At 39.7% G+C, this 27,961-nt stretch overlaps 1 protein-coding gene across 1 annotated transcript in view; it reads right to left on the minus strand.

The window, feature by feature from the left end:
- The window catches only part of EFCAB5 (EF-hand calcium binding domain 5), a 136,523-nt gene that overhangs the window by 102,607 nt on the left and 5,955 nt on the right, over positions 1 to 27,961 (minus strand). The window contains exons 3-4 of the mRNA XM_036768146.1: positions 3,104 to 3,260; positions 2,041 to 2,092 (exon numbers count right to left, since the gene is read on the minus strand). Coding sequence (XP_036624041.1) covers positions 2,041 to 2,092; positions 3,104 to 3,260 — 209 coding nt within the window. The remainder of the gene's footprint in view (positions 1 to 2,040; positions 2,093 to 3,103; positions 3,261 to 27,961) is intronic.

Consider the following 27,961-nt stretch of genomic DNA (forward strand, 5'->3'; position numbering starts at 1 on the left):
AAATTGTGCTGCAATCTGCACTCTGAGTCCAACAGTTCTCTCTCTGGAGGTAGATAGCATTTTTTCATCCTGAGTCCCTTGGAATTATCTTGGATCATTGTATTGCTGGGAATAACTAGGTCATTCACATCTAAACATCGTTACAATATTGCTGTTACTGTGTACAGTGTTCTGCTGGTTCTGCTCAGTTTACTTCATAACAGTTCATGTCAGTCTTCCCAGGTTTTTCTGAAATCACCCTGCTCATCCTTTTTTTTCCATTTTATGTATTTATTTTTAGTTTTCAACATTCATTTTATAAGATTTTGAGTTCCAAATTTTCCTCTTTCTCCTCAAGACAGCATGTAATTTGCTCTAGGCTCTACATGTACAATCATATTAGACATATTTCCACATTAATCATGTTGTAAAGAAGAATCAGAATGAAAGGGAAAGACCATGAGAAAGAAAATAGTCTGCTTCGATGTGCCTTCGGACTCCATGGCTCTTTTTTGGATGTGGATGGCATTTTCCATCATGAGTCTTTTGGAATTGTCTTCTGTTCATCATTTCTTACAGCACAATAGTGTTCCATCGCAATCATATGAAATGGAGACAAGGATAGCGCCTACTCCCCAGATCTACGGCGAGGATCTAATGGCATGCTTTGTATCTTGACATGCTAGACAAATGCTAGCTATTATTACACAGTGACCCTTCAACGAGACAATTTAATAAATACTGAGGTGTGAGATGCTGGGGATCCAAAGACAAAATAGAAAATATTCCTGTCCTCTTGGAGCTTACCGTGTATGGGAAGGGTCTGATGTGTATAAAATCAAGTATCGGGCAGGCAAACTGAGAATGGAAAGAGTGCTAAACACAAGGGGAAATCAGGGAAGGCTTCCAAGATGAGGCGGTACTAGTCTTGAAGGGAGATAAAGATTTAGAGAGGTGAAGAAGAGGTAGTATGTTCCAGGCATAGAAGGACAGGGACAGAAATGGGTCCTGGACCTGTGATGTCACTGCTATAGGGAACTCCCAGGTAAGGAAACTCCCTCTGCCAGTGCAGGTTACACTTTCTTTGTAACTTGGAAGGAAAACTCGAGGTAAGAGATGAAATGTTGAGCTCAGGGAGCAGCTGGCAATGCGGTTTGGCTGGAACATGGAGGGTCTGAATGAGAATAATGCTAAATAAGCCTGAAAAAGTAGGTTGGAGTCAGCCTGGGGAGGGCCTTAAATGCCAAGTGGAGAAGTTTATTTTATCTTATTTTGGGCAATAAGACACTAACAGTCTTTGAGTAGTGAAATGACATGTTTTTTTCCTTTGCTCTCAGAAGACTGTTTTGGCAGCGTTGGAGAGAGGATGGCTCTGACAGGGGAGAAACTTGCAGCAGGCTGAGAGCAGTTACTAAAATAATTGGCTGTTGCAACAGCTCAGTCAAAAGCCATTTAGGGTCTGAACCAAGCAGGGGGTCATATGAAGAGGAAAGGAAGGGTCTGAGAGATGTTCCGAGGAAGCAGAAGTTCTAAGACTTAGCATGAGCGAGATGGGTGTGGTGGAGAAGAGGGAGAGCCTAGGATGACTGAGGTTACAAAACCAGAGAATCCTAGTGCCCTCAATAGAAACAGAGCGGTTTGGATGAGGGGCATGTGTCCTGGGGGAGGAGGCTGAGTTGCTTTTCAGTCATGCTGGGTTTGAGATGCCCCTGGAACATCTCAAGCTTGACTGGAACATTTAAAAACCTCTCACCACTTCCTGCGTCATTTGCAAGGCTCTTGGGCCCCTCTTTCTTGCTTAAGTTTTTGGGGGCTTGGGATAATTTTTTTTTGAAAGCTTCTTGCTTTGGCTTACATTGAGATTGCTTCACAGGGAGGCATTTAGGTCACTGTCTCTCTGCCTTTTGAATTCTTCTCCTCTTAGCAACTGTCAAAAAACCTACCTGCCCCTCCCCGATGCCCAACAATAGCACTGATACACTAACATTTTCCCTACCACTCACTACTAAATGGAGTCTTGCTTGGCACTCAGGCAGATGCTGCTAAGGTAGATGTGCTCACCAGCTTTCCTGCCTGCTGAAGTGTCCAGAAACGCTCGGACGGCATTCTGAATCTGCAAATCAGACAGACAGGAGCAGATAAACACCCAAAGAGAGGGTCAATTCATACCTTACATTTTAAAAAACAGTCTTTGATCATAATACCTTTAAATCTGTGCTCTGGGTGTGATCCCTCTAAAAGAAGAGGACCCTAACTTTTTGGAGGAGTTATTTATTTCTCCAAAGTCTTGAGAACCCCAGTGGTAGAAGTGGGGTGCAGCAGACACTGATGAGGAGGGGGGCAGTGTAGTACACTGGGGTGCTAGATTCAGTGTCAAAGGGTTGAGGTTCCAACACTTACCACCTGTGTGATTCTGAGGAAGTCAATCTCTCTGGACCTCCACTTCCTCATCTCTAAGGGGAGCCAAGGGGACTTGATTCAGTGACCTCTAACAGCCCTTCCAGTTCCACCTGTCTGATCCTACCTAGGATCAGGTCCTAGGTGCAGAGGAAGAGAATGGCCAGCAAGATAATTCAGAATGTGCCATCATTTTTGGCTCTATTCTGCTTCCCCCTGGGAATCCCGGCAAATCTTGGGACAGACAACAGGAAAAGAACCTGAAGGGGGAAAATGAATGAGTGGATATCTAGAATATCTACTAGGCAAGGTTTCCAGATTGCAGGGTAGACCCAGCTCCAACCAGCTCTCAGCCAATTGTTAAATTTGCAGAGTGAGCATTTTGCATCAGAGAAAATGGCAAATAGTACAAATCAGGCTAGTGTTCTGTCCACTGTACCAGGTGGTCTCAAAGACAGACCCTCCTCTCTGCAAAGAAGCCATTGGGACAAGCTCTAAATAGGATTTTTTGAAAAAGACATTGTAGATAAGCCAAGAGAATCAACTCGCATGGACCAAGAAGTTGGAGGGCTGAATGAGCTCCTGGAGAAGTGGGATCTGAGGGGGAGGATTTAAGGCTGAAGGCTAGACAGTCATTTTTTCCATTAGTAGTCTCATAACCAAACACCCCCTCCCTCATCTCCTCTTCCTCCTCCCCCATCCTCTCCCCCATTCCTCTTCTCCTTACCACAGGAAGTGGAATCTTTCCATTGGTATCCCGAAGCCATTCTTGGAACTGTATCGCCAGAGCTTCCTTCCGCATCTTATTCACACGAGACTTGATTTTGTCAATATTTTCTCTTTGCTCTTGTTTTTCTTTGACTTCCGTCTTCATCTTGAATACTCTAAAAGATATAGGCATGGAGGACTGGAGCTGCTTCATCTGACCTGGCTGCGAACATGCCGGTGCTGAGCATGTTCAAGCTCCTGTTTCTCCCCAGCAGAGACGCCTCCCCTCATCATCCCAGTCCTTGGGAATCCATCCCTGCCTCCTTGGATCGATTCCCGCCAGCACCTGCCCACATCACTGATTTAGCTCAAGATTTAGAGATGGGAAGAGAGGGCATCGTACCCAACCCTCTCATTGAACAGATTAGGAACCTGAGGCCCAAAGACAATAAGGAGCTTGGCCAATATCACATAGTCATTAGTGGAGATGGAATTCAAACCCAGGTCCTCTGACTCCAAATCCCTTACTCTATACACTACACCAATATGTGAAACACATGACTATTCATGTGCTTGTGTTTTATCTCTCCAATGAGGTTATAGCCTCTGGAAGGGTAAGGATTAGACCTTCCGATTTTTTGTAGCAGTGGTTCCAATTCTCTTTACAATTAGATTGGCCATACCAAGAGCAGTCCTCACCAGCTTCCCTGTAACAGATCTGTAGGAAGTATCATGGGGGAGGAAAAGGGAGGTCAGAAGATCCCAGAATCCTAGTTTAAAGGTTAAAGTTACCTTGTAGGCCATTGAGTCCAACCTCCTTATTTTATAAATGAGGACACTGAGGCACAGCGAGATTAAGTGACTTGCCCATGGTCACACAGGCCATGTCTGAAATGATATTCGAACCCTGTTCTTCTTGCCTCCCGATCCAGTGCCCTCTCTACTATAGAGACAGTACAATGTGATCCCAAGCTCCAAGCTGCTTCTGTTTCTTTGCCTCACACAGCACAGCAATAGAAATATACAGTTGGTTCTCAATAACCATTTTTGAATACCTAAATCAATTGCCTGCTCTTTTCCTCGAGGAGCCTAAGTGGCTTTATTTCATTCGTTCTCTGTATTTCTCAGGTTGCAAAGCACTCAAGCCCTTTGAGTAATATCCTCGTGAAATAAGTAGATTATCACACTTCAATCAATCAATCATCAAGCCACGGCAGCAGCCACTGTTCTAAGAATCAAAGTTGTAAAGACAAAAGTGAAATGATTCCTGCCCGCAGGGAGCTTCCCTCCTATCAGAGGAGACAGAATATATACATATATGCATATATATAATGTTTGTGTGTATATATGTATATATACACACATGTATGTTTGTGTATGTATGTATGTATGTATATAAAAATTAAATACAAGGTAATTTGGGGTGGGGAAAGCACCAGTCACTGTAGAAATTAGGCAAGGCTTTATGAAGAAGGTGGCACTTGAATTGTGTCTTGATTTGATACAGGGGAAAGCATAATGGATTGGTAGTCAAAGCCTCTGCCATTTACTTACTACCTGTGTGACCCAGGCAAGTCACTTAACCTCTCTGGGCCTCAGTTTCATTATCTGGAAAAAGAAGGGCTTAGAATTGAGGATTTCTAAGGTCCCTTCCAGCTCTCAATCTAGGATCCTAGGAAAGAGTGTGATTCAATCAATTGCTATCAATTTAATTCAATCAAATAAGGATTTATTAGGTGCCTACTATGTGTCAGACACAGTGCTTGGTACTGAAGATACAAAGACAAGTCAACAAACAGTAAGTGCCAAATATGTGCCTTACATGGTGTTAGATATAGGGATATAAAAACAAAGCATCCCTACCCTCAATGAGCTTACATTCTACTGTGGGGAGAGGGGGAGAGATGCAACAAATATATAAGTAAATATAAAGTATTTATAAGGTAACTTATTTTAAGAGTGGAGAGTGCAAATAACTGGGTGGAAGGAATCAGAGATGGAATATTATAAATGGGAAGTTAGCAGGCAACTTTGACTAGCACATAGGGTGAATAAGAGGGAGTGGTATGGCATGAGGACCCAATGGGGGAGGACTCAAAGTGCTTGGCTGAGTATGTCTCATTTCATCCTAGTAGAAAAAGGAGATTCTTGAAGATTTGGGAGGGTGAGACATGGCACGATAGATCTATGTTTAAGGAATATTAATCTGGCAGCTGTTTGAAGGATGCTTCGGAGAGGGAAGAGACAAGGGAGGGAGGGAGACCAATGAAGGGGCTATTGGAATAGTCCAAACAAGAGGTAAACCAGGAGAGAAACTGTGGGGAAAGAAGAGAATGGAAGCAGAGACAGGATTAAAAAGACTTAACAACTGATCAGATTTGGTGATTGGAGGAGAAAGAAGTCAAGGAGGATGACAAGTTTGTGAACTTGATGGCTTGGGAGGATGATGCCGCCATACACAGAAATTGGGGAAATTTGAAGAAGGGATGAATTTGGGGGGAAATACAGCTGGTTCCTACCAAGAGTCACTACTTAATAAATGAAGAAAGTGCTATATGTAATCTAGGAGAATTTTCCAAATTGCGGGACATATTCCCTCTGAGATCAGGAGACCATCTCAGGTGAAGCCTGAAGGAAAGAAGGAGAGGAAGGAAGGAAGTAAGAATTTATTAAGCACCTACTATGTGCTTGTACAAATATTATTTCATTCTATTTTCACAACCACCTTGGAAGATAGGTGCTATTATTACCCCCATTTTACAGCTGATGAAACTGAGGTAAACAGAGGTTAAGTGCCTTGCCCAGGGTCATACAGTTAGTAAGGATATGAGGCTGGATTTGATCTTGGATCTTCTGGACTCCCACACCTGATGCTAAAATTACTGGATATTTTTGAGCATGATTCTTGCATAAATATATCTACTTTTTTTCAGTGAAAACAAACTTCAAATCAAAGTCAACAAAAGCAAGACAAATATAGAGAATTCTATTCAACTGATAGTGAAGATACCTTAATGTTTATTTAATATAATTTAATTTACAGGCAGCCAGGTGACTCAGTGGATAGAGCGTCAGGACTATTGGAACTAAGTTCAAATCCAGTCTTAGACAATTACTAGCTGTGTGACTTTGGGCACGTCACCTCACCTCTGTTTGCTTCAATTTCTTCATCTGCAAAACGAGGTTAATAATAACACCTATGTCCCGGGGTTGTTGTGAGGATCAGATGAGAGAATAATTATAAAGGGCTTAGCACGTAATAAGACCTGTATAAATGCTAGCTGTTAGCTATTATATGTAAAGAATATAATATAATATAATATAATAAATATATAACATAATATAATATAATATAATATAATATAATATAATATAATATAATATAATATAATATAATAAATATATAACATAATATAACACATGGCATTATGTTATATATTTTATACTATATTATATGCATAATATATGTTATGTTATTATTATTTAAACCCAATAGAATTTGAGCTGTACATATTGAATCTCAGTGTGAATAAGATATGCCATCATAAGTACCAACCAGTTCAAGCTCATGATGCAGATGAATTGGGTACTCATCTTTGTGTGGAAGGTTACAAAGATCTTCATATTTGTAATGTTTCTCAACATCATTCATTTTGGTAAGTACAATAGGATAAGCTAGTTTTCCAGAGAAACTCTGAAACTTTTAAAAAACTGAAATAACTTGAGACTGGTTATAGAGAATCATCTGTGATCTTCAACAATTAAATTAAAATTAATTGTCTTAGATTTTCTATTATTTTCAAAAGTAAAATAATGTCGCTTCACTAAGTACAAATACATAACTGGTTTCAGAAGAAAAGTCACTGACACTCCTGAAGCTGTGAAGACACACAAAGACAGTCAAGACAATATAAGAGACAGAAATACAGAAACACAAAGTAAAAAGTGCAAACCCAGAAAAGGCCATATGTCTGTATATCACTGGGATTCCCATGTACTGTTGGGGATGGAGAGGAAAGACCACTGGTGTTTCCTTTGGACAAATGTTTTAGTCACAGATAGCATGAAACCTAATAAATTTAAATGACATCCTGAAAGGGGACATTCAAAATATGTTGACAAGGCAAGAGAATCTATCCAGAGAAAATCAGATGTTTTTAAGAAGCAAAATTTAACTCTTCAAAAGGATCAAAGGGGGTCCTTGCTTTGCATATAGTTGCTTATACCAACTTAACAGCTAGAGACCACAGTGGAAAGAGTACTAGGCCTGGAATAAAGAAGATCTGAGTTCACATCTAGCCTTATACACTTACTAGTTATGTGACTCTGGGCAAATCACTTAACTTCTGTTTCCTCAGTTTCCTCATTTGTAAAAGGGGATAACAGTACCTACCTCCCAGGTTGTTGTGAGAATTAAATGAGATAATATCTGTAAAGCACTTAGTGCAGTGCCTGGCCCATGGTAGGTGCTTAAAAATTCTTCCCCTCCTTTCCCTTAACCTTTCCTTTCCTCATTCATACCCAGAGCTTGGAGAATGACTAAACATGAATGTGACCCTGTTAGTTTCTCATATTTTCCATTAAGGATATTCTCCATTTATGCATAGACCATTCTTATAGAGATGAGAAGGTGGACATACTAATCACTTCTTACTGTTCTTTTCTCAGTTTGTGATCATAATACTTTTGTGATCATAATACTATCCATAATATCTATTTGGTATGAATTTTCCCTTCTTTGAGATATTCTAAAAATTGAACCCTGGATATTATCATATTTTGTCACCTCCAGAATTAATTTCCTCTGCATGTGGGGGCTATCTCTACTCATCCTGATCTATATCTTGCCACTGGACCCAGATGGCTCTGGAGGAGAAAGTGAGGCTGGTGACCTTGCACAGCTCTGCCTCACTTAAATACAATTTACTTGCAAATCATGACATCATCCTTCTGATGTCATGATCCTCTTCAAGAACAAAGGCTAAATGACATGAACATGAGCATGTATTTTGCAAGGTGTGTTCACCTTTCCCAATTATAGTTTCTTGAGGGCCATTTCTACTTACTTTAATAGTATAATGAACCCTGAATTTTTAGAGGTTAAATACCATGGTCTATGCATATATTGAAGATATTGCCCCAACTAGGAGGCCAAAGGATTTGGAAGAGAACAAAAATAGATAGGAAATTGAGTAGATTTTCCAGCATTTCTATAGCTCTCTAGCCTCATCATTCATAATAGTGGGTCCTATGTCAAAAAATGATGATGACAGCAGGCATCTTAGTTTTTATCCTGATTTAACAGTAAAGTTTCCAATTTTCCCCCATTACAAATAATGCTAGCTTTGGTTTTAGATCAATGTTTTTGTTCACATTTTTAAAAAGCATTTTCACTTCTATATGGTAGGGGCTGAATTTTATCCCTGATTATGGGAACTAATGTACAAGCTGAATAAAAACTGAATGATGGCATCTTAATGGGTAAATCATTAGAGCTGTTTGGACAATTATAAAGGGCTGAGGATCATTTATTATAGAGTTATCACTAAATCATGACTATTTACCCCAGAGTCTTTTTAATTAGTCACTTAATTACCCAACCCTGGTGAAGTGTGAAAATGAGGTGCCTGGTCTAGTTTCTTTAGCCAACTCTCACAATGGCAACTAAGCAGAAGGTACTTTAATACCCAGAAAATGACATCCTTGTGTTCTCTTGGATGTACCATTTTGCACAACAAAGCAGAATGGATGATGGCTCAATTATCTCCAGAATTTGGCCCCATCCACATAGCCAATATGGATCATTTGAGTTTTTTAAAGACTCCACCAATCTGGCAATGAACAATACAACTAGGACCAAATTGAGAATGAGGAGAAAAGGTCCTATTTCTATCTCCTGATAATTTCTCAAGCAAATCGATTCCATCTTTTAAATGTTTACTCTTCTGTGATTACTCATATTTTTCAATATAAATTACATAAAACTTGTCTACACATGGAACATTTTCAAGAATTAAATGGATAATGACTATTATTGGATGATTACAACTCTCTGAGAGCAGATGCTAAAAATGGAAGCATTATCTTGTGTTGTCAGAATTTGGTCCCCATAGCAGAAAACTGCAAGAGCGGAAGGCAGCCTCCTTAACTTTGCCACTAGAAATAAGAGGTAGAACGAGGACCAAAGATCTTTTTTTTTTTTGAGGTATTCAGGGTTAAGAGACTTGCACAAGGTCACACAGCTAGATAGTGTCTGAGGACAGATTTGAACTCAGATCCTCCTGACTTCAAGGCCAGTGCTCTTTGCACTGTGTCACCTAGCTGCCCCTATCTTTCAAATTTTTAAGAAGTATAAAAGCCTGTAATGTGTTGTCATAATGATGATAATAACAATACTGCAGAAGATAGGCTTATATCCCAATACTTTTGTTCAACTACAAAAAAATGGCCATTTTATCCAAATGTGCAAAAAATCTGCAGAACATCAAAGAATAATGGCAGTATAGTGACTTTTTATGGACTGTTTCTATCTAAACCACACTGAAAACAACCATAAGAATGAGATGATAATGTTGGTGATGATGATGATGATAAGCCTTAGCATTCAGGAGGTTCACAAAATTGCTGCCAAAAAGTCATTTGGAAACTTCCCAACACTTCACCAGACTGTGGTCTGTTTAGTCCAGGAACAAACAGATTACTAAATATATAGTAGACCTTCAATTAGCCATAATGGGTAGGAAATTGATGTTTTGGTTAAATGAGTACAGTTTTAAGGATATAATAAGTCCTCAATCAATATTTCTTTGTTTGATTGCTTATTTAGGGTACATGCATTCAGTGTAAATAGGGTGCTTGGAATCTCTTCAGTATTGTACCTCTAAGTTGTGTGAATTTTGCCCATGGAGGTCTATGTGTAAGTTCACCTAGGTCTGTCTAAATGCTGCTCACAGGGAGGCATGCATAGATATCTCTGGACTCTTGCCAATTTCTCTCCAAAGGAGATTTTGATCCCAGCCAGGAAGGTTGCAGGAAATTAAGCTACAAATCTGGCACATTTTTCTCTCAAGAGAGAAGATAACGGACTAGAATTCTCTCTCTCCCCCGAAATACTGCTAGTCTAGAGGAAATGAATTTTAAGCTCCACACTCTTCCTTAACTGGAAAGAAATGCCCCCAGCTATATCCAAAGGCTTGACTCCTTTCACACCAGTTACACAAAGACAATAGTTAATAGCACACAAAATCATTTATCCAAGTCAAGAATAAACACAACTGAGAGAAATTGTACAGATTAGAATATTCCAGACAATACAGAGTGAATGAACTCTCCCACTGGGAGTGAGGTATCTCAGCTCCCAATCTCGCCAAAGAAGAAATTCCTCCAGGTTTATGATGTAGCAGGCTAGAAATAGAGACATGTTCAAGGTTCCTCTACATGTCAGCTTCTTCCAGAAGTTTTTCTCTTTCCCTCTAAACTCAGGAGTAAAACTCTCCTCTCCCAATCTCTCACTAACTCTCCCCACTAAGTAGGCAGAGTATGGAGTCATCATTCTTTCGACCAATGAGGCAAGTCTTAAGCAAATGCCTATCCTTGCGTCCAAGGTTCCATACCCTTTAAATCCCATTTGGCAGCCTTCTCTCTTCAATGATTCCCTTCTCCTCTCTCTTTTCATCTTTAGTTTTATCTCCTGGTTCCTTCCTCCCTGCCTTATAAACTTAACTCTTCTCTGTGTGCTGAGAAACAGCTGGCAAACATGCTGAGAGAAAACCAGATCCCAAACTCAGTATGATAGTGCATAAGACTCCAATAAACCAGGAGTTAAACCAAAAAAAAATGTCTCAGAAACATTTCTAGGTTCGCACAGACTCCCCAGCAACTGAGAGGTCACAGCAAATCCTGTTTCTGATCTTGGGCATGCTAAAGGCTGAGTTTTTATGTCATGTAATAGATTAATTTTCTTTTTTTAAAATTTATTTATTTTATTTATTTAATATATTTCGTCTTCAGCATTGATTTTCACAAGAGTTTGAATTACGAATTTTCTCCTCATTTCTACCCTCCCCCCCACTCCAAGATGGCGTATATTCTGGTTGCCCCATCCCCAGTCAACCCTCCCTTCTGTCACCCCACTCCCCTCCCATCCGCTTTTCCCTTCCTTTCTTGTAGGCAAGATAAATCTCTATGCCCCATTGCCTGTGTATATTATTTCCTATTTGCATGCAAAACTTTTTTTTTTGTTTTTGAACATCTGGTTTTAAAACTTTGAGTTCCAAATTCTCTTCCCTCTTCCCTCCCTACCAACCCTCCCTAAGAAGACAAGCAATTCAACATAGGTCACATGTGTATTATTATGTAAAACCCTTCCACAATACTCAGGTTGTGAAAGACTAACTATATTTTGCTCCTTCCTATCCTATCCCCAGTTATTCAATTTTATCCCTTGACCCTGTCCCTTTTCAAAAGTGTTTGCTTTTGATTACCTCCTCCCCCTATCTGCCCTCCCTTCTATCATCCCTCCTTTTTTATCTTCTTCCTCCTTCTTTCCTGTGGGGTAAGATACCCAATTGAGTGTGTATGGTATTCCCTCCTCTGGTCAAATCCAATGAGAGCAAGATTCACTCATTCCCCCTCACCTGCCTTCTCTTCTCTTCCTGCAGAACTGCTTTTTCTTGCCACTTATATGTGAGATAATTTACCCCATTCTATCTCTCCCTTTCTCCTTCTCTCAATATATTCCTCTCTCATCCCTTAATTTGATTTTTTTTTAGATATCATCCCTTCATATTCAACTCACCCTGTGCCCTCTGTCTATATATATTCCCTTCAGCTACCCCAATACTGAGGTCTCATGAATCATACATATCATCTTTCCATGTAGGAATGTAAACAAAACAGTTCCACTTTAATAAGTCCCTTGCAATTTCTTTTTCTTGTTTACCTTTTCATGCTTCTTTTGATTCTTGTGTTTGAAAGTCAAATTTTCTAATCAGCTCTGGTATTTTCACCAAGAAAGCTTGAAAGTCCTCTATTTTATTGAAAGTCCAAATTTTGCCTTGGAGCATGATATTCAGTTTTGCTGGGTAGGTGATTCTTGGTTTTAATCCTAGCTCCATTGACCTCCTGAATATCGTATTCCAAGCCCTTCGATCCCTTAATGTAGAAGCTGCTAGATCTTGTGTTATTCTGATTGTGTTTCTACAATACTCAAATTGTTTCTTTCTGGCTGCCTGCAGTATTTTCTCTTTGAGCTGGGAGCTCTGGAATTTGGCGACAATATTCCTAGGAGTTTTCTTTTTGGGATCTATTTGAGGAGGCAATCGGTGGATTCTTTCAATTTCTATTTTACCCTTTGGCTCTAGAATATCAGGGCAGTTCTCCTTGATAATTTCTTGAAAGATGATTATCTAGGCTCTTTTTTTGATCATGGCTTTCAGGTAGTCCAATAATTTTTAAATTATCTCTCCTGGATCTATTTTCCAGGTCAGTGGTTTTTCCAATGAGATATTTCACATTGTCTTTTCATTCCTTTGGTTCTGTTTTATAATATCTTGATTTCTCATAAAGTCACTAGCTTCCACTTGCTCCAATCTAATGTTTAAGGTAGTATTTTCATCAGTGGTCTTTTGGACCTCTTTTTCCATTTGGCTAATTCCACCTTTCAAGATATTCTTCTCCTCATTGGCTTCTTGGAGCTCTTTTGCCATTTGAGTTAGTCTATTTTTTAAGGTGTTATTTTCTTCAGTATTTTTTGGGTCTCCTTTAGCAAGTCATTGACTTGTTTTTCATGGTTTTCTCCCATCACTCTCATTTCTCTTCCCAATTTTTCCTCTACTTCTCTAACTTACTTTTCCAAATCCTTTTTGAGCTCTTCCATGGCCTGAGACCAGTTCATGTTTTTCTTGGAGGCTTTTGATGTAGGCTCTTTGACTTTGTTGACTTCTTCTGGCTGTATGTTTTGGTCTTCTTTGTCACCAAAGTAAGATTCCAAAGTCTGAGACTGAATCTGAGTCCATTTTTGCTGCCTGGCCATGTTCCCAGCCAACTACTTGACCCTTGAGTTTTTCATTGGGGCATGACTGCTTGTAGGGTAGAGAGTACTTTGTCCCAAGATTGAGGGGTTGCACTGTTATTTTCAGAGCTATTTCTACACAGCAAGCTCTGCCACACCAGCACTCCTCCTCCCCCAAGAACCGCCAACCCGGACTGCTACTCAGATCTTAAGCAGGCTCTACACTCCTGCTCTGATCCACCACTTAATTCCTCCCACCAGGTAGCCTGGGGCTGGAAGCAACTGCAGCTGTAGTTCTGTCCTCAAAGCTGCACCCCTCTGCTGCCCCTGGGTTGGTGGCTGAACAGCAAACTCCTTTCACTCTGTCCCAGAAGCTTTTCCCACTAACCTTCTCTGTTGTCTTTGGTATTTGTGGGTTAAGAAGTCTGGTAACTGCCACAGCTCACTGATTCAGGGCACTAGGGCCTGTTCCACTCAGCTCCTGGTTTGGTTGGTCCTGCCGCCCACAGTGGGCTCTGCTCCCCTCCGCTTCCAGCTCCATGCAATAGACCTTACCCAGCGACCATCCAGGCTGTCCTGGGCTGGAACCCTGCTTCCCTCTGCTATTCTGTGGGTTCTGAAGTTCTAGAATTTGTTCAGAGCCATTTTTTCTAGGTTTTCGGACGGAACTGGCAGGGAGCTCATGCAAGTCCCTGCTTTCCACAATAGATTAATTTTCTATCCTGAAACTCTAAGTGAGGTTTTGGGGATGATGTAGAGGAAAAAATTCTGGACTTGAGGTCAGTAGGACTACTGTTTGAATTCTGGTTCTCTGACCTTTACTTCCTGGGTGCCTTGTTCAAGTTCTATGTTCTCTTTGCTCCTCAGATCTTTATCTACAAATGAAGAGGTTGGAATCAATTATTTCTATGCTTCCTTCCCACTCTAAATCTGTGATCCTATGATTACTGTAACACAATGAATGCTGTCATGATGCTTAGATTTCAGTTTGAGGGTGAAATAAGAAAAAATGATCCAATTTTAATCTTTCCATATACTATGTGTGTCAAATGATGGTTAAAAAAATTATTCCATCTTCCTCTTTTCCTTGGAGAGGTGGGGGATGAATAGGTGCAAAATGTTTTATGTGCTGTTAGCCATGCTTGGTTTGTCATTCAGTTCTTCTTCCGAAGTGAGACTGAGGCTTTTCCCCAGAGCACAAAAGCAATTTGTCCTTGCTGCTGACACATATGCATATTAAAGATAGAAATGGGTTGGGCTGTGGGTGGGGTGGTAGAGAACATGGACTCTGCTTCCTTAGGTTACCTTTTGTCCTGGGTCAAATACATTTGCAACTGAACCAGAGAGGTTCTTGGAAGTATGTGACAGAATCTAATAATACATTAGGTAGTTATCTGCAATAGAAGGCTTTGATCTTCTGCAGATAAAGAAGAGTCAAAAGGGAAAGACCTAACCTTAGCTTAGGGGCAACCCATCTAGCTTTAGTTAGTTGGGTGTGGTGACTCTTACTATAGGGTTATCTGTTGGCCCTTATCAGAGAGAGGTTATAGTCCCTGAGCGCTAGCAGACTAAAGCCTTTGCCTGATTGTCCCAAAAGTTTGGAGGGACATGCAAAAATGATTTTCATGTTAATAACAAAAAAAAAATTCCCAAAAATTATTTTTAAAGAATTTCTTCTGCTTACCCACTCACTCTTAGCACAACTTCAGCTTTACTGAATTCAGGAATGACTGATATTTAGAACAGATTGACAAAATGATTGACAGCTAAGGTTATTGCTAGACTAAGCATTGATGGGATTTCCTGATATAAGGCAAGCAGGAGGCCTTGGCTCAGCACTGAGTATCAGCTGGCTTACAGTACGAGCAGACAGGCATCTGTCTAGGAAGTCACAACGTTTCTCAGTTACTGGGGAGATCCACACATGGATGAGACATTCTCCTTGGCTTGCCAAGTCTTTGTACTTATGTCTTCCAAGAATTACTTGATCGGCTAGACCAAGGTTTTCTGCAATGTAACAAGTTCATCACCTAAAGGAGTGTGTGGACAATTTGTGGGGCCTTTGCTCCTTTTCTTCCCATCCCCAAACTCAGAGATGCCACATTTCTAATAGAAATAGTGCCAGTGGGAAAAGCAGGGACTAGTGTGAGCTCCCCACCAAGTCCCTCCAAAAACCTATAAAAAATGGCTCTGAACCAATTCTAGAACTGCAGAACCCACAAAAGAGCAGAGGGAAGCAGGGCTCCAGCCTAGGACAGCCTGGATGATCTCTGGGTGAGGTCTATTCTGCATGGAGCTGGGAGCAGAGTGGAGCCCAGTGTGGGTGGGGCAGACCAACCAGACCAGGAGCCGGGAGGAGCGTGCTCTGGTGCCCTGAATCAGTGAGCTGTAGCAGTTACCAGACTTCTCAACCCACAAACACCAAAGACAACAGAGAAGGTTAGTGGGAAAAGTTGTGGGAGTGGAAGGAGTTCGTGGTTGGGCTACCACCCCGGGGGGCAGTGGAGGTGGGGCAGCTACAGAACTACAGCTGCAGTTGCTTCCGGCCCCAGGCCCACCTGGTGGGAGGAATTAAGTGGTGGATCAGAGCAGGAGTGCAGAGCCTGCTGAAGATCTAAGTCCAGTCTGGGTTGGGGGTTCTTGGGGAAGGAGGAGTGCTGGTGTGGCAGAGCTGACACATCCCCCCAAGCTTGGAACATAGAACTCTTTAGTCTACAAGCAGTCATACCCCGCTGAAAAACTCAAGGGTCAAGTTATTTGGTTGGGAATATGGCCAGGCAGTGAAAACGCACCCAGATTCAGTCTCAGACTTTGGAATCTTACTTTGGTGACAAAGAAGACCAAAACATACAGCCAGAAGAAGTCAACAAAGTCAAAGAGCCTACATCAAAAGCCTCCAAGAAAAACATGAACTGATCTCAGGCCATGGAAGAGCTCAAAAAGTAAGTTAGAGAAGTAGAGGAAAAATTGGGAAGAGAAATGAGAAGGATGCAAGAAAACCATGAAAAACAAGTCAATGACTTGCTAAAGGAGACCCAAAAAAATGCTGAAAAATACACTGATGAAAACAACACCTTAAAAAATAGACTAACTCAAATGGCAAAAGAGCTCCAAAAAGCCAATGAGGAGAAGAATGCCTTGAAAGGCAGAATTAGCCAAATGGAAAAGGAGGTCCAAAAGACCACTGAAGAAAATACTACCTTAAAAATTAGATTGGAGCAAGTGGAAGCTAATGACTTTATGAGAAATCAAGATATTATAAAACAGAACCAAAGGAATGAAAAAATGGAAGACAATGTAAAATATCTCATTGGAAAAACCACTGACCTGGAAAATAGATCCAGGAGAGATAATTTAAAAATTATTGGACTACCTGAAAGCCATGATCAAAAAAAGAGCCTAGATAATCATCTTTCAAGAAATTATCAAGGAGAACTGCCCTGATATTCTAGAGCCACAGGGCAAAATAGAAATTGAAAGAATCCACCAATCGCCTCCTCAAATAGATCTCAAAATGAAATCTCCTAGGAATATTGTCGCCAAATTCCAGAGCTCCCAGATCAAAGAGAAAATACTGCAGGCAGCCAGAAAGAAACAATTTGAGTATTGTAGAAACACAATCAGAATAATACAAGATCTAGCAGCTTCTACATTAAGGGATCGAAGGGCTTGGAATACGATATTCCGGAGGTCAATGGAGCTAGGATTAAAACCAAGAATCACCTACCCAGCAAAACTGAGTATCATGCTCCAAGGCAAAATATGGATTTTCAATAAAATAGAGGACTTTCAAGCTTTCTCAGTGAAAAGACCAGAGCTGAATAGAAAATTTGACTTTCAAACACAAGAATCAAGAGAAGCATGAAATGTCATCAAGAAAAAGAAATTGCAAGGGACTTACTAAAGTTGAACTGTTTTGTTTACATTCCTACATGGAAAGATGATGTGTATGATTCATGAGACCTCAGCATTAGGGTAGCTGAAAGGAATATTCATATATATATGTTTATGTATATGTATGTATATGTGAGTGTGTATGTATGTATATATGTATGTGTGTATGTATATATGTATGTGTGTGTATATATACATACATACACATATATATACATATACACACACACACACACATATATATATATATACATATATATATATATATATATATATATATATATATATATATATATATACAGAGAGAGAGAGAGAGAGAGAGAGAGAGAGCAGGCACAGGGTGAGTTGAAGATGAAGGGAAGATATCTAAAAGAAATAAAATCATATTAAGGGATGAGAGAGGAATATATTGAGAGAGGGAGATAGGGAGAGATAGAATGGGGTAAATTATCTCGCATAAAAGTGGCAAGAAAAAGCAGTTCTGTAGGAAGGGAAGAGAAGGCAGGTGAGGGGGAATGAGTGAATCTTGCTTTCATCAGATTTGACCTGAGGAGGGAATACCATACATACTCAATTGGGTAACTTACTCAACAGGAAAAAAGGAGGAAGAAGAAGATAAAAAAAGGGGGGGGAATGATAGAAGGGAGGGCAGATGGGGGTGGAGGTAATCAAAAACACTTTCGAAAGGAGACAGGGTCAAGGGAGAAAATTCAATAAAGGGGGATAGGTTAGGAAGGAGCAAAATATAGTGAGTCTTTCACAACATGAGTATTGTGGAAGGGTTATACATAATGATACACATGTGGCTTAAGTTGAATTGCTTGACTTGTTAGGGAGGGTAGGTGGGAAGTGAATTGGGGACAGAATTTGGAACTCAAAGTTTTAAAAACAGATGTTCAAAAACAACAAAAAAAAAGTTTTTGCATGCAACTAGAAAATAAGATACACAGGCAATGGGGAGTAGAAATTTATCTTGCCCGACAAGAAAGAAAGGGAAAAGGGGATGGGAGGGGAGTGGGGTGACAGAGGGAGGGATGACTGGGGAACAGGGCAACCAGAATATATGCCATTTTGGAGTGGGGGGGAGGGTAGAAATGGGGAGAAAATTTGTAATTCAAACTCTTGTGAAAATAAATGCTGAAAACTAAATATATTAAATAAAAAAAATGTGGAAAAAAAAAGAAAAGAAATAGTGCCAGTGAATGTGGTTTGGTATTCCATATGAGTTTGACAGAAACTGCTGTCATATTTGTTTGCAGCTTCTCATTCTCAGCTAGCTAAGAGAACTACATGTATATCCTTAAAAACTGAGGCATCAAGGGTGGTCATTTAGACTGATATCTTCCTCTTTCAATGAATTATCTTAAAGAAAGTGGTTTTTAAAAATCATTTTTACATGATTTGTCCCAATTTGCACTGAGTATACATTCATATTCAATAGTTTATTACTAGAAGGTTGATAAGCCAGACTAAGAAGCAAAAAATCTCTAAGACACATTTCTAGGTTCAGCACAGATGCCCCAGAGATTATGAGATGTTGGCAAATCCCATTTCTGACCTTGGGATTCCTAGACCTACCTTTCTGCTACAAGCCTGATCATTTTATACCTTCTATATCAGGACTAATATAGAAAAGGCGGTCACCTATACTGAAGTTTGAGGAAAATAGGAAGGGCTCTGGTATCCCCCAATTATGTTAGTCTCAATGGAAAGTAAACTCCTTGAGCCAGAAACTATTTCATTTTTGTCTTTGTAACACTAGAACCAAAAACATTGCCTGGCATACATAAGTCCGTAATAAGTGCTTGATTAATTCATTGAATATTGGCTCCCCCAAATCTGCCTAAAACTTGAGTGTGGTCTATAATCAACTTTATTTTTGGCCTGCATTTATTAGCTTCAACTTATCTGTAATCTCATCAATAAGAATATTCTTTCCACTGGTACAACCCCAAAACACCCCACATGAGGTTCATCCAAAGTACCTCAGGACCTTCTTTCTCTGTTGTACCAATGCAGCACAAAATTAGAAGAATAAAATGAGAAGATACAGAATATAACTAAAATGGCTTCAATGCAATGTATTCAAATAAACTATTGATACCAAAGATGGGAAATGGGCAAAGGAACAGATACCAACATAGACTATCATTGCTTGCTGGGAAGCTTAACTAATACAAAACAATGACCACAACAGGAAAATCAAAAGACCCTATAAATCTTGTTCTGCCACTTACTACCTCTGTGATTAGTCTTCCCACCTCTCTGCTTCCTACTAGTAACAAATCCCTTGGCTTCTCTGGGCCTCACTTTCCTCATCTGTAAAATGAGGGTGTTGGATCTGATAACTTCTAAGATCCCTTCCAGCTCTATATCTGTGATCTTATGAAATCTCTGCATCCAGCAAATTGACACCTTCTTGTCAAGTGGAGCAGAATGATGATCCTGAGAAATGCTGATTTAGAATACAAACTCATTAGCAAAATTTTACAAAGAAGGAGACCATGAGCAGTGCTGCCTCATAAAACAATAAAAAACAGGAAAGGGAAAACCAAGTTCACAGAAAACTTAGGATGAGACCCAATTATACCAGGTTATTACAAGAGTGTTTAAGAATGAAACTAGAAGGAGAAAAACAGGTCAGAGATATAAAAAAAAAAGTCTGTTGAGATTTCCACAAGGATCTATTTTCTCCATCAGTGACAGTAAAGCTGCCACTTTTGGACTCCAGCATCACAATCCCTAAATTCCCAATTTCATTAAAGAAAACATACTGTAATGGTAGTTAGACCAAATTAAAAATACACAGAGTGGGCCTATGCTGGAGGCAGTGCCATTTTGAGGGAAATGCAGAATAAATTCTTAAGATATGTGAAAGAGAATGGCAAAAATCATGAATATTATTACTACTGAGAAAAGGTTACCAAAAAGTAGGTATATATACCTACTATCTCCTCATATCTGTAAGATTTATGAGAATAATTTACATATGTATCAAAAGCATTGTTGGTAAAGATGAAAGAAGAGACTAGGCAGACTTTTACAAATAATATTCTAAAGCAGACCTTTACTGTCACACAATTGACTGAAAGGTACAGCAAATATAAGGTTCTACTGCGTTTACTATTTGTTGACCTTTTCTTAAGGGAGACCTTTAAGCTAGGTAGCTAGCATGGTGGATAGATGCCAACTAGAGTTGGCATCCAGAAGACAAATTGGAATTGTACCTCAGATATTTACTAGCTTTGTGACTATGGGCAAATAATATAACCTTTCGTGTCTCATTTTCCAAATCTGTAAATCAGATCTAATAAGATAATATATGTGAAGTGCTTTGTAAACCTTAAAGCACCAAATAAATGGTAGCTATTATTGTTATTATTATTAAAAATTTGAATTGGTAAAACAAAATACCAACTCTAAGGTTCTTTTCCAATAAGGCATCATTCATGAATATATTAATATCATTATAAAGTCCTCAAAAGACACAGTAGAGACTTTATTCCAAAGTCCTAGTTTTTAATATCAAGATATCAATAATATACCAAGGGTACCTTATACTCTGCAGGATGATACCTTCTCTGCAACTGACAGCCTTAGAGAGTGCCTGGGGGCACCAGACAGGACTTGAACCCAGACCTTCCTTGCTTCCACTGTACAACACTGCCTTCTATATCAAGGAAGCCATAAAAGAGGGAGATATGGGTTCACTGTTTGTGGCTGTAATGGAAGTCACCCAGAACAGTCTCAGTGAAAGAAGGATTCCTTGGTGAGGTCCTTCAAATGCTCTTGTTGGCAGACTGTATTGTGTGAATTGTTTTAAGCCATTAAGTAGTGCAGAACCTCCTAAATTAGATTCATAATCACTCAAAAAGAGTTTAGACCAACTATCTACACAGCAAAAACCAAAGGGATGAAAAACATCTGTATGATATTCATTTGGAAGGACAGCCAAAGAGTTAGTCCATGACACAGACATAGCAGGTAGATAATGAATTGGATTCAGATCTATAGGAGGTAGATGATGAGCTAGACCCAGAATTAAATGTATTTGGGACATTGTGCAGCATTTTAAGAGAACCCAAACTTCTATCTGAAACAAAACCTCATCTTTTAAAGACTTCTTCACATGAGGCTATATTGTGGCATATCCCAGAATGCCACAGTCTCTAAGGAAATCAGATCTGTGGATCAATCAAACAGCAGGGGAAAGCCTCATGGTGAAATCAATAGATTGCAGCCCAATACTAGTGTTGAAATTTATTACTTCCCCACCAAAAAAAAAGTGCAGGTAAAGTTATCCCTGAAGAAATAAAGGTTCTATCATGTAACAAATACTTTGGAGGCTTCATTTTAGTGATATGTCTAATATAACTAATAGTTAGCACTTATATAGCACTTTAAGGTTTCATTTGATCCTTATAGCAACTTTGCGAAGTAGGTGCTAGTATTATCTCCCTTTTACAGACGAGGAAACTGAGGCTCAGAAAGGCTTAGGGTCACCCAGAGGCAAAATTTGAACTCAGGTCTTCCTAACTCAGAGTCCAGCACTCTATCCACTAGTTAAAGGCCACCAAAATGGCATCACTCCAATTCAGTGTCCAGTATCTGAAATTCTACCATTAGATAGACATTCCTATGGGTTTCTCTGCTTTAAATATTGGGGAGTTTTGTAATTTTTTTGGAAATTTTTAAATTTTAAACTTAAATACAAAATAAGAAAACAAAAAAGATACACTGCCATGTACACAGCAGACCATGAGAGAGGATTCAATATAAAACAATAAATTTCCATTTCAAAAAAACCTTTGTAATAAATACTACACATTATTTTCAAAGCTGCCCAGCTTTTCTTTGCTTCCTTGTTGGTTTTCTTTTGTTCTCTGCTGTGCACTGTTTCCTTTATTTTTTCCCCTCTTTAAATATTCTTAGTAGACTAATTCATTAAACTGATTTACACTAAGGTGCTAAATGGCTCATCAGATCAGTTTTCCTTTTAATAAGAGAGGCCCTAGATAATAAAAGCAGCTTTAGTGTTGAGGGAGCTCTAAGGGTTCTGGACCCATCTGTCAAGGACCATGGCCAAAAGCACTCTAAGTGTATCAAATATCAGAGCTCTATATTATGTAGCAATATTTTGTTTCTGAAAGTAGCTAGGTCATGCTTTGAAAATTGTTCTAAGTAAGCAAAGATGTATCTTTGTCTTTGGATACAAATTAGAGATTATTCCCTTTTTGTTCGTATTCATGGTGGCAAACCAAAAGCTGGCAACCAAGAATTCCAAAGAACTACGGGGTTTAATTTAAGGTAATTGCATAATTGAATGATATTGCTTAAAGAAAAGGCAATGATAGCCAAAGAAAAGAAAGAAAGAAAGAAAGAAAGGAAGGAAGGAAGGAAGGAAGGAAGGAAGGAAGGAAGGAAGGAAGGAAAGAAGGAAAGAAGGAAGGAAAGAAGGAAAGAAGAAAAGAAAAAAGTGAAAATCAACTGTGACCAATGGTTCCCTAAGGGAATGGAACCTTTTTTTTAGATGCTAATTAACTTGAAGACCTCTATTTCCTACCTCCTCTCTGTTGGGTTTGACTGGAGAAAACACAAATGATCAGTTTCTTTCAGAATTTTTTTTTAAAGCCTTACCATTTTCTATTACAAAACCTGGGCACTTGAGAAGCAAGCCAGCAGGCACCGGGCAGAACATGCCGCCACGAGCAGCATCCCCATGATTGCTGAACATTTTACAAAATCGCCTGACTCTGCCATCTGTTGACATGCAGATTCTGGGTTATTGCCATAGAAAGATGAAGCTCTAATCTCATCCATCTAGCCTGGGAGAGCAGCCTTAATTACTCCAACTCTCAAAGACTTCCCAGAAAGAAGAATTTGTCCAAATAAAAACTATGTCCCTGGCAAAGAGTGACTCTGAATCTCCCAGAGTGACCTGAGTGAGGCAAATGAATGAAACCAGGCCATCACTTGCTCTGAGAAGGAAACCAAAGCAGACATTTAGTGGGCTAATCCCTATTCTTGCTGCACATATAACTCTGATTACAACTATTTTAGATACTCCATACATTTAGATATTCCATGAACCTTACTTATCTCTACATTTGGTGGGGTACAAAGAGCCCTGAATAAGTCAAAAGAATTGAGTTCTTCACCTTTACCCAGCTGTGGGACTTTGGGACTGGACTTGTGATTTAATAGCATTGGAAACCTTCAAACAAGGAAATTTCCTCTACCTATGCAGGTTGGCACTTTCTCTGGGACTTATATTAGTTCCCTAGAGTCCTGAGAGGTTAAGTGGTTTGCCCAGTGTGTATGTGTGCATCAAAGGTGGGATTTTGACCCAGTTCTTTCTGGGCTTCAAGGCCAGGTTTCTAACCATTAAGTCATTCGGCTTTGATGTTGACATTTGAGATACAAAGACAAAATCAAAAACAATCTTTTCTTTCAAAGTCTATTCTATAGTGGGGATACAATATATAAACAAGTAAGTATATACATGATAACTTGAGTGGAGAGGGATGGAGAGACAGAGAAACACAGAGAGACAGAGACAGAAAGAGAAAGAGAGCAGGGAGGAGTGAGGAGGAGGAGGAGGAAGAGGAGGAGGAGGGAGACACACAGAGAGAGACAGAGACAGAAAGACAGACAGAGAGACAGGTTACAAGAAAGAGATGGCACCTTAGCTGAGCCTTAAAGGAAGGTAAGGATTCTAAGGAGTAGAAGTAAGAAGGCAGCGCAGTAAATCTAGAAAGGTAGTCTTGAGGCTGACTGTTAAGGGTTTTAAATACCAAGCTACGTACTGTGTTTGTTTTATCCTAGAGGCAAGAGGGAGCCCTCAAGTATTCTTGAGGGAGAGGGTGACATGGTCATACCTGTACTTTAGGAAGATTATTTTGGCAGCTGTGTGAAGATAGATTAGAGCTAGAAAAGATTAGAAGATGGGAGTCCTACAATAGTCCCAGCAGGTTGTTTAATCTGCCTGGGCCTCAGTTTCTTCGCCTCTAAATGAAGGGGTTAAGCCAGATGACCATTAAGGTCTCTTCCAGCTCTAGTAACACATGATTCTTAGACGAATCGCTTCACCTCTCATTCTCGGTTTGCTCACCTGTTAAATGAAAAGATTGGACTACATGATGTCTGAGGTCCCTCCTATCTCTACCATCCTGCATAATTGCGTCTGAAATAGGATTATGCTGTTATTTAACCATATTTATCTCCTCAGAAGGAACTTTTATAGCCTATATTTCAACACATAGGTGGGCAGTGTTTGTCAACATATTGATTTAAATTCATAAAACCAGTTCCTAAATTGTAGGTGTTATTTATGCAAATAGGACTAAGTATAAATCTAATTCATTACTCCATAAGAACAGATGGTAGGAGAAAATGTTCTTCAAGTTACTTATTAAATTTGATGATACAGCTCCCTGCATGCTGCTGGCACTTCTCAACAGTATTACAACTCCTGAGATTTGGTCTCTCGAGCTAAAAATAAAAGCTCTGAGTTCTCACCTAAAACCAATGTGCAAGGCTGGTTATGACTTGACAGCCTCACAGAAGGCAATGTGGTAAAGTAAAGAAAGCATGGTTTTAAGGGTCAGAGAGCCTGGGTTTGTAATTGCTTCTTTCCTTTGCTCTTTGCATCACCTTGGATAAGTCACTTGATCTATGGGCTTCAGCAACCCATTTTTAAAATGAGAGGGTTGGATTCAATGGCCTTTAGGATCCCTTCCAGGTCAATGATACTATGGTCTAGTTCCATGGGAACTGTTGCTGTCAAAGCTTCTAATTAGCTTGATTTGTTCAACAGAAAGGAAACTGGGGCTAAAGTACAAAAGGGACCCTTGTGGGTCACCTTTGGGGGTGGGCTGAATACAGCTAGGTCCAAAATAGTTCAAATGATGAATCCTGTAGTCACAGTATTTGGATTCACGCTGCGTATTTCCATTGGAGTTATTTTACTTAATCATAACTTTAGGTAGGGTGAATTCTAATACATAGAGCCATTTTAAGGGATTCATTAATTACACTGATTGGGACCTAGCTGTATCAGAAGATGCTATCCAAAGGGAAGGCTGGTGGTACATTAAGAGTCATAGATTTTTGTTTGTTATTTTAGAATCGAAAGGAATTTTAGCGATCTAGTCTAGGAAGAAACTGAGTCTCAGGGAAGGGACATGATCTGACTATCTTGTCTCATTCTTATTCAATGCTATCAAATTAATTTTTCGAAAATGCCACTTTCACGGCACAATTCCACTGCTCAAAGGTCATAGGATCAAAGCTCTAGAGCTGGAAGGGACTCAGGGATTGCCTAGTCCAACCCCATCATTTCATAGCTAGGTAAACTGAGGCTTAGGGAGATTGGGAGACTTGTTTATGGCTACATAGGAAATGAACTTAAAGGCGGGATTTGAATATAGGCTTCTAACTCTTATGAGTCCAAAATCAATTTTCTTTCCACTATACCATGCTGTCTCCATCACATTTGGGTTAAAGACCACATTTCTCAGACTAGTGTTCGAAGCCCTCCATATTTTTTTCCTTTACCTGATTACATATCCTCATGTCTTTCCAAAACAAATGCAACAAAAATCTTCTATTCTCACTGGGCCAATTTCTTCACTTTTCTGTGAAAACTCCATGTGTAATTTCATATGCATCTCTTTGCTCCTTCTGTTCCCCCTCTCTGAAATTCCCTTTTCCCTCTCTCCATTCCTACTATACAAATCTTGACCATCCTGGCTCATCTCTTCCATGATTCTTTTCCTGACAGGTAGCAAGTTAAGTGTCTTGCCACCTGCAGATTAAGTTAGTGTAGTTTAGAGGGCTGAACGACAAACTATCAAACTTGATAGTCAAACTCTAGTTATGGACCTAGTTTAGGTTGCACAGGAGGTACAGTCCTGGGCCTGGAGTCAGGAAGACCTGAGATCAAATCAGGCCTTAGACACTGTGTGACCTTGGGCAAGTCACTTAACCTCTGTTTGTCTCAGTTTCTTAATCGGGAATATTGGGATAAGTACTATATAAATGTTAAATGATTTTTATTATCATTATTATTGTTATAATTATCATACACACATGGATATGCATGCAAACATGTATACAATTATCCACTGAGCCAATTCTATCCCCACCTTGCTCTCTAGGGATCTACTGGATTCCAGAGTACAGCAGTACAACCGACTCAAACTTGGCTGGGCACCATATTAGTGAAGATATTTGCATTTGGTATACGTAAAAATGAATTTTCTAGACACTGACATTCTAAATGGCAGCTAGGTGGTGCGATGGATAAAGCACTGCTTCTGGAGTCAGGAAGCCTCCTCTCCTTGAGTTCAAATCCGGCCTTAGACACTAGCTGTGTGACCCTGGGCAAGTCGCTTAACCCTGTTTGCCTCAGTTTCCTCATTAAATGAGCTGGAGAAGGAAATGGCAAACCACTGCAGTGTCTTGGCCAAGAAAACTCCAAATGGGGTCACAAAGATTCTGACATGACTGAAGTGACTGAACAACAAAAGACATTCTAAATTCACTAGTACATGGCATAATATCGATACTCCTATGACAGAAGTAGGTCAGAACAGCTCCTGAACCCCAAATCTCATGCTCTTCCCACAGCCCCATGTCACTTCCCTTTCTGGCACTTCTTAGCTAATCTAAGATTTTCCAACCTTCTGAGGGATTTTTATATACAAAAATCAATTGGTGGGAGTAAATAAGAGGTGAGATTGCACTCATTTGTTCATGAACATTTGTTGTATGAATATGAATCAACAGTGTGACTTGGGGGCACAGTTCTTACACCATTTGGTTATAAATATGGCCTTCAAGATGGCAGCGAAAGGATTTCAGGGAAAGAAAAAAAGCAAGCAGGTTCAGAAAAACCATCCTGACAACATCAAAGTATTTTGATATATTGGTTGGTTTTGTTCAATTTTCGCCTCTACTTTCATTATTTACAAAGTATCTCAAAAGTCTTAGTGAAGTTTGAAACTATCGAAGTTATTTAAGCTATTTGTTCATCACTCATTTTTCAGTTGTTTCTAACTCTTTCTGACCCCATTTGGGGTTTTCTTGGCAAAGATACTGGAGTAGTTTGCCATTTCCTTCTCCAGTTCATTTTATAGATAGGGAAACTGAGGCAAAACAGGGTTACGTGACTTGCCCAGGGTCACACAGCTAGGATGGTGTCGGAGGTCAGATTTGAACTACCGTCCTCCTGACTCCAGGCCCAGCGGTCTGTGCACTACGGTGCCACCTAGCAGCCCTGCTATGCTCTTTACCTTTTCAAATATTCCCAGAGCCCTAGTCAGGTCTCTCCTGGCTCCCTTGTGATTAATGTCCCTATCTCTCTGTGTGTATCATGTTCCTCTCCCTCCTGCCTCCCCCAGCAGGATGTGAGATCCTTAAGGACAAGGGCTTAGGAGAGTACGGTGCACAAGTGAGGCATGCAATAAATGTTTATTGAATTGAATTGTTATTATGCTGTTTTACATGCGTAAATCTTATGTCTCTGACAAGATATGCTCCTTGGGGATATAGAAAACATTTTATGTTCATCTGTATTCTAGAGAGGAAATAAATATAGCAGAACAGGGAGTCACAAAACATGGGTTCAAGTCCTGACTCTAATATTTAACTATGTGACCTTAGTGAAGTCATCTAACCTCTGTGAACCTCAGTTTTTCTATCTGTAAAATGAGGATAACAATACTTGTACTGTTGAATGATGAATTTGGAGTCAGAGGATCTTGTGAGCTTGGGTGAGTCCCTTAAACTCTATGGGGCTCAGTTTCTTCATCTGTAAAATGAGGGGTTTGGACTGGATGGCATCAAAGCACCCCTCAAACCCTAAATCTTTGATCCTGAGACCTCAAAAGATTATTGTGAAGAACAAAGTAATTAAGATAATGAATAGAAAGTGCTCTACAGCTGTAAGTCCTATGTGAAGTAAGCTGG

The sequence above is a fragment of the Trichosurus vulpecula genome, chromosome 7 (genome assembly GCF_011100635.1).
Source record: "Trichosurus vulpecula isolate mTriVul1 chromosome 7, mTriVul1.pri, whole genome shotgun sequence".
Lineage (NCBI taxonomy): Eukaryota > Metazoa > Chordata > Mammalia > Diprotodontia > Phalangeridae > Trichosurus > Trichosurus vulpecula.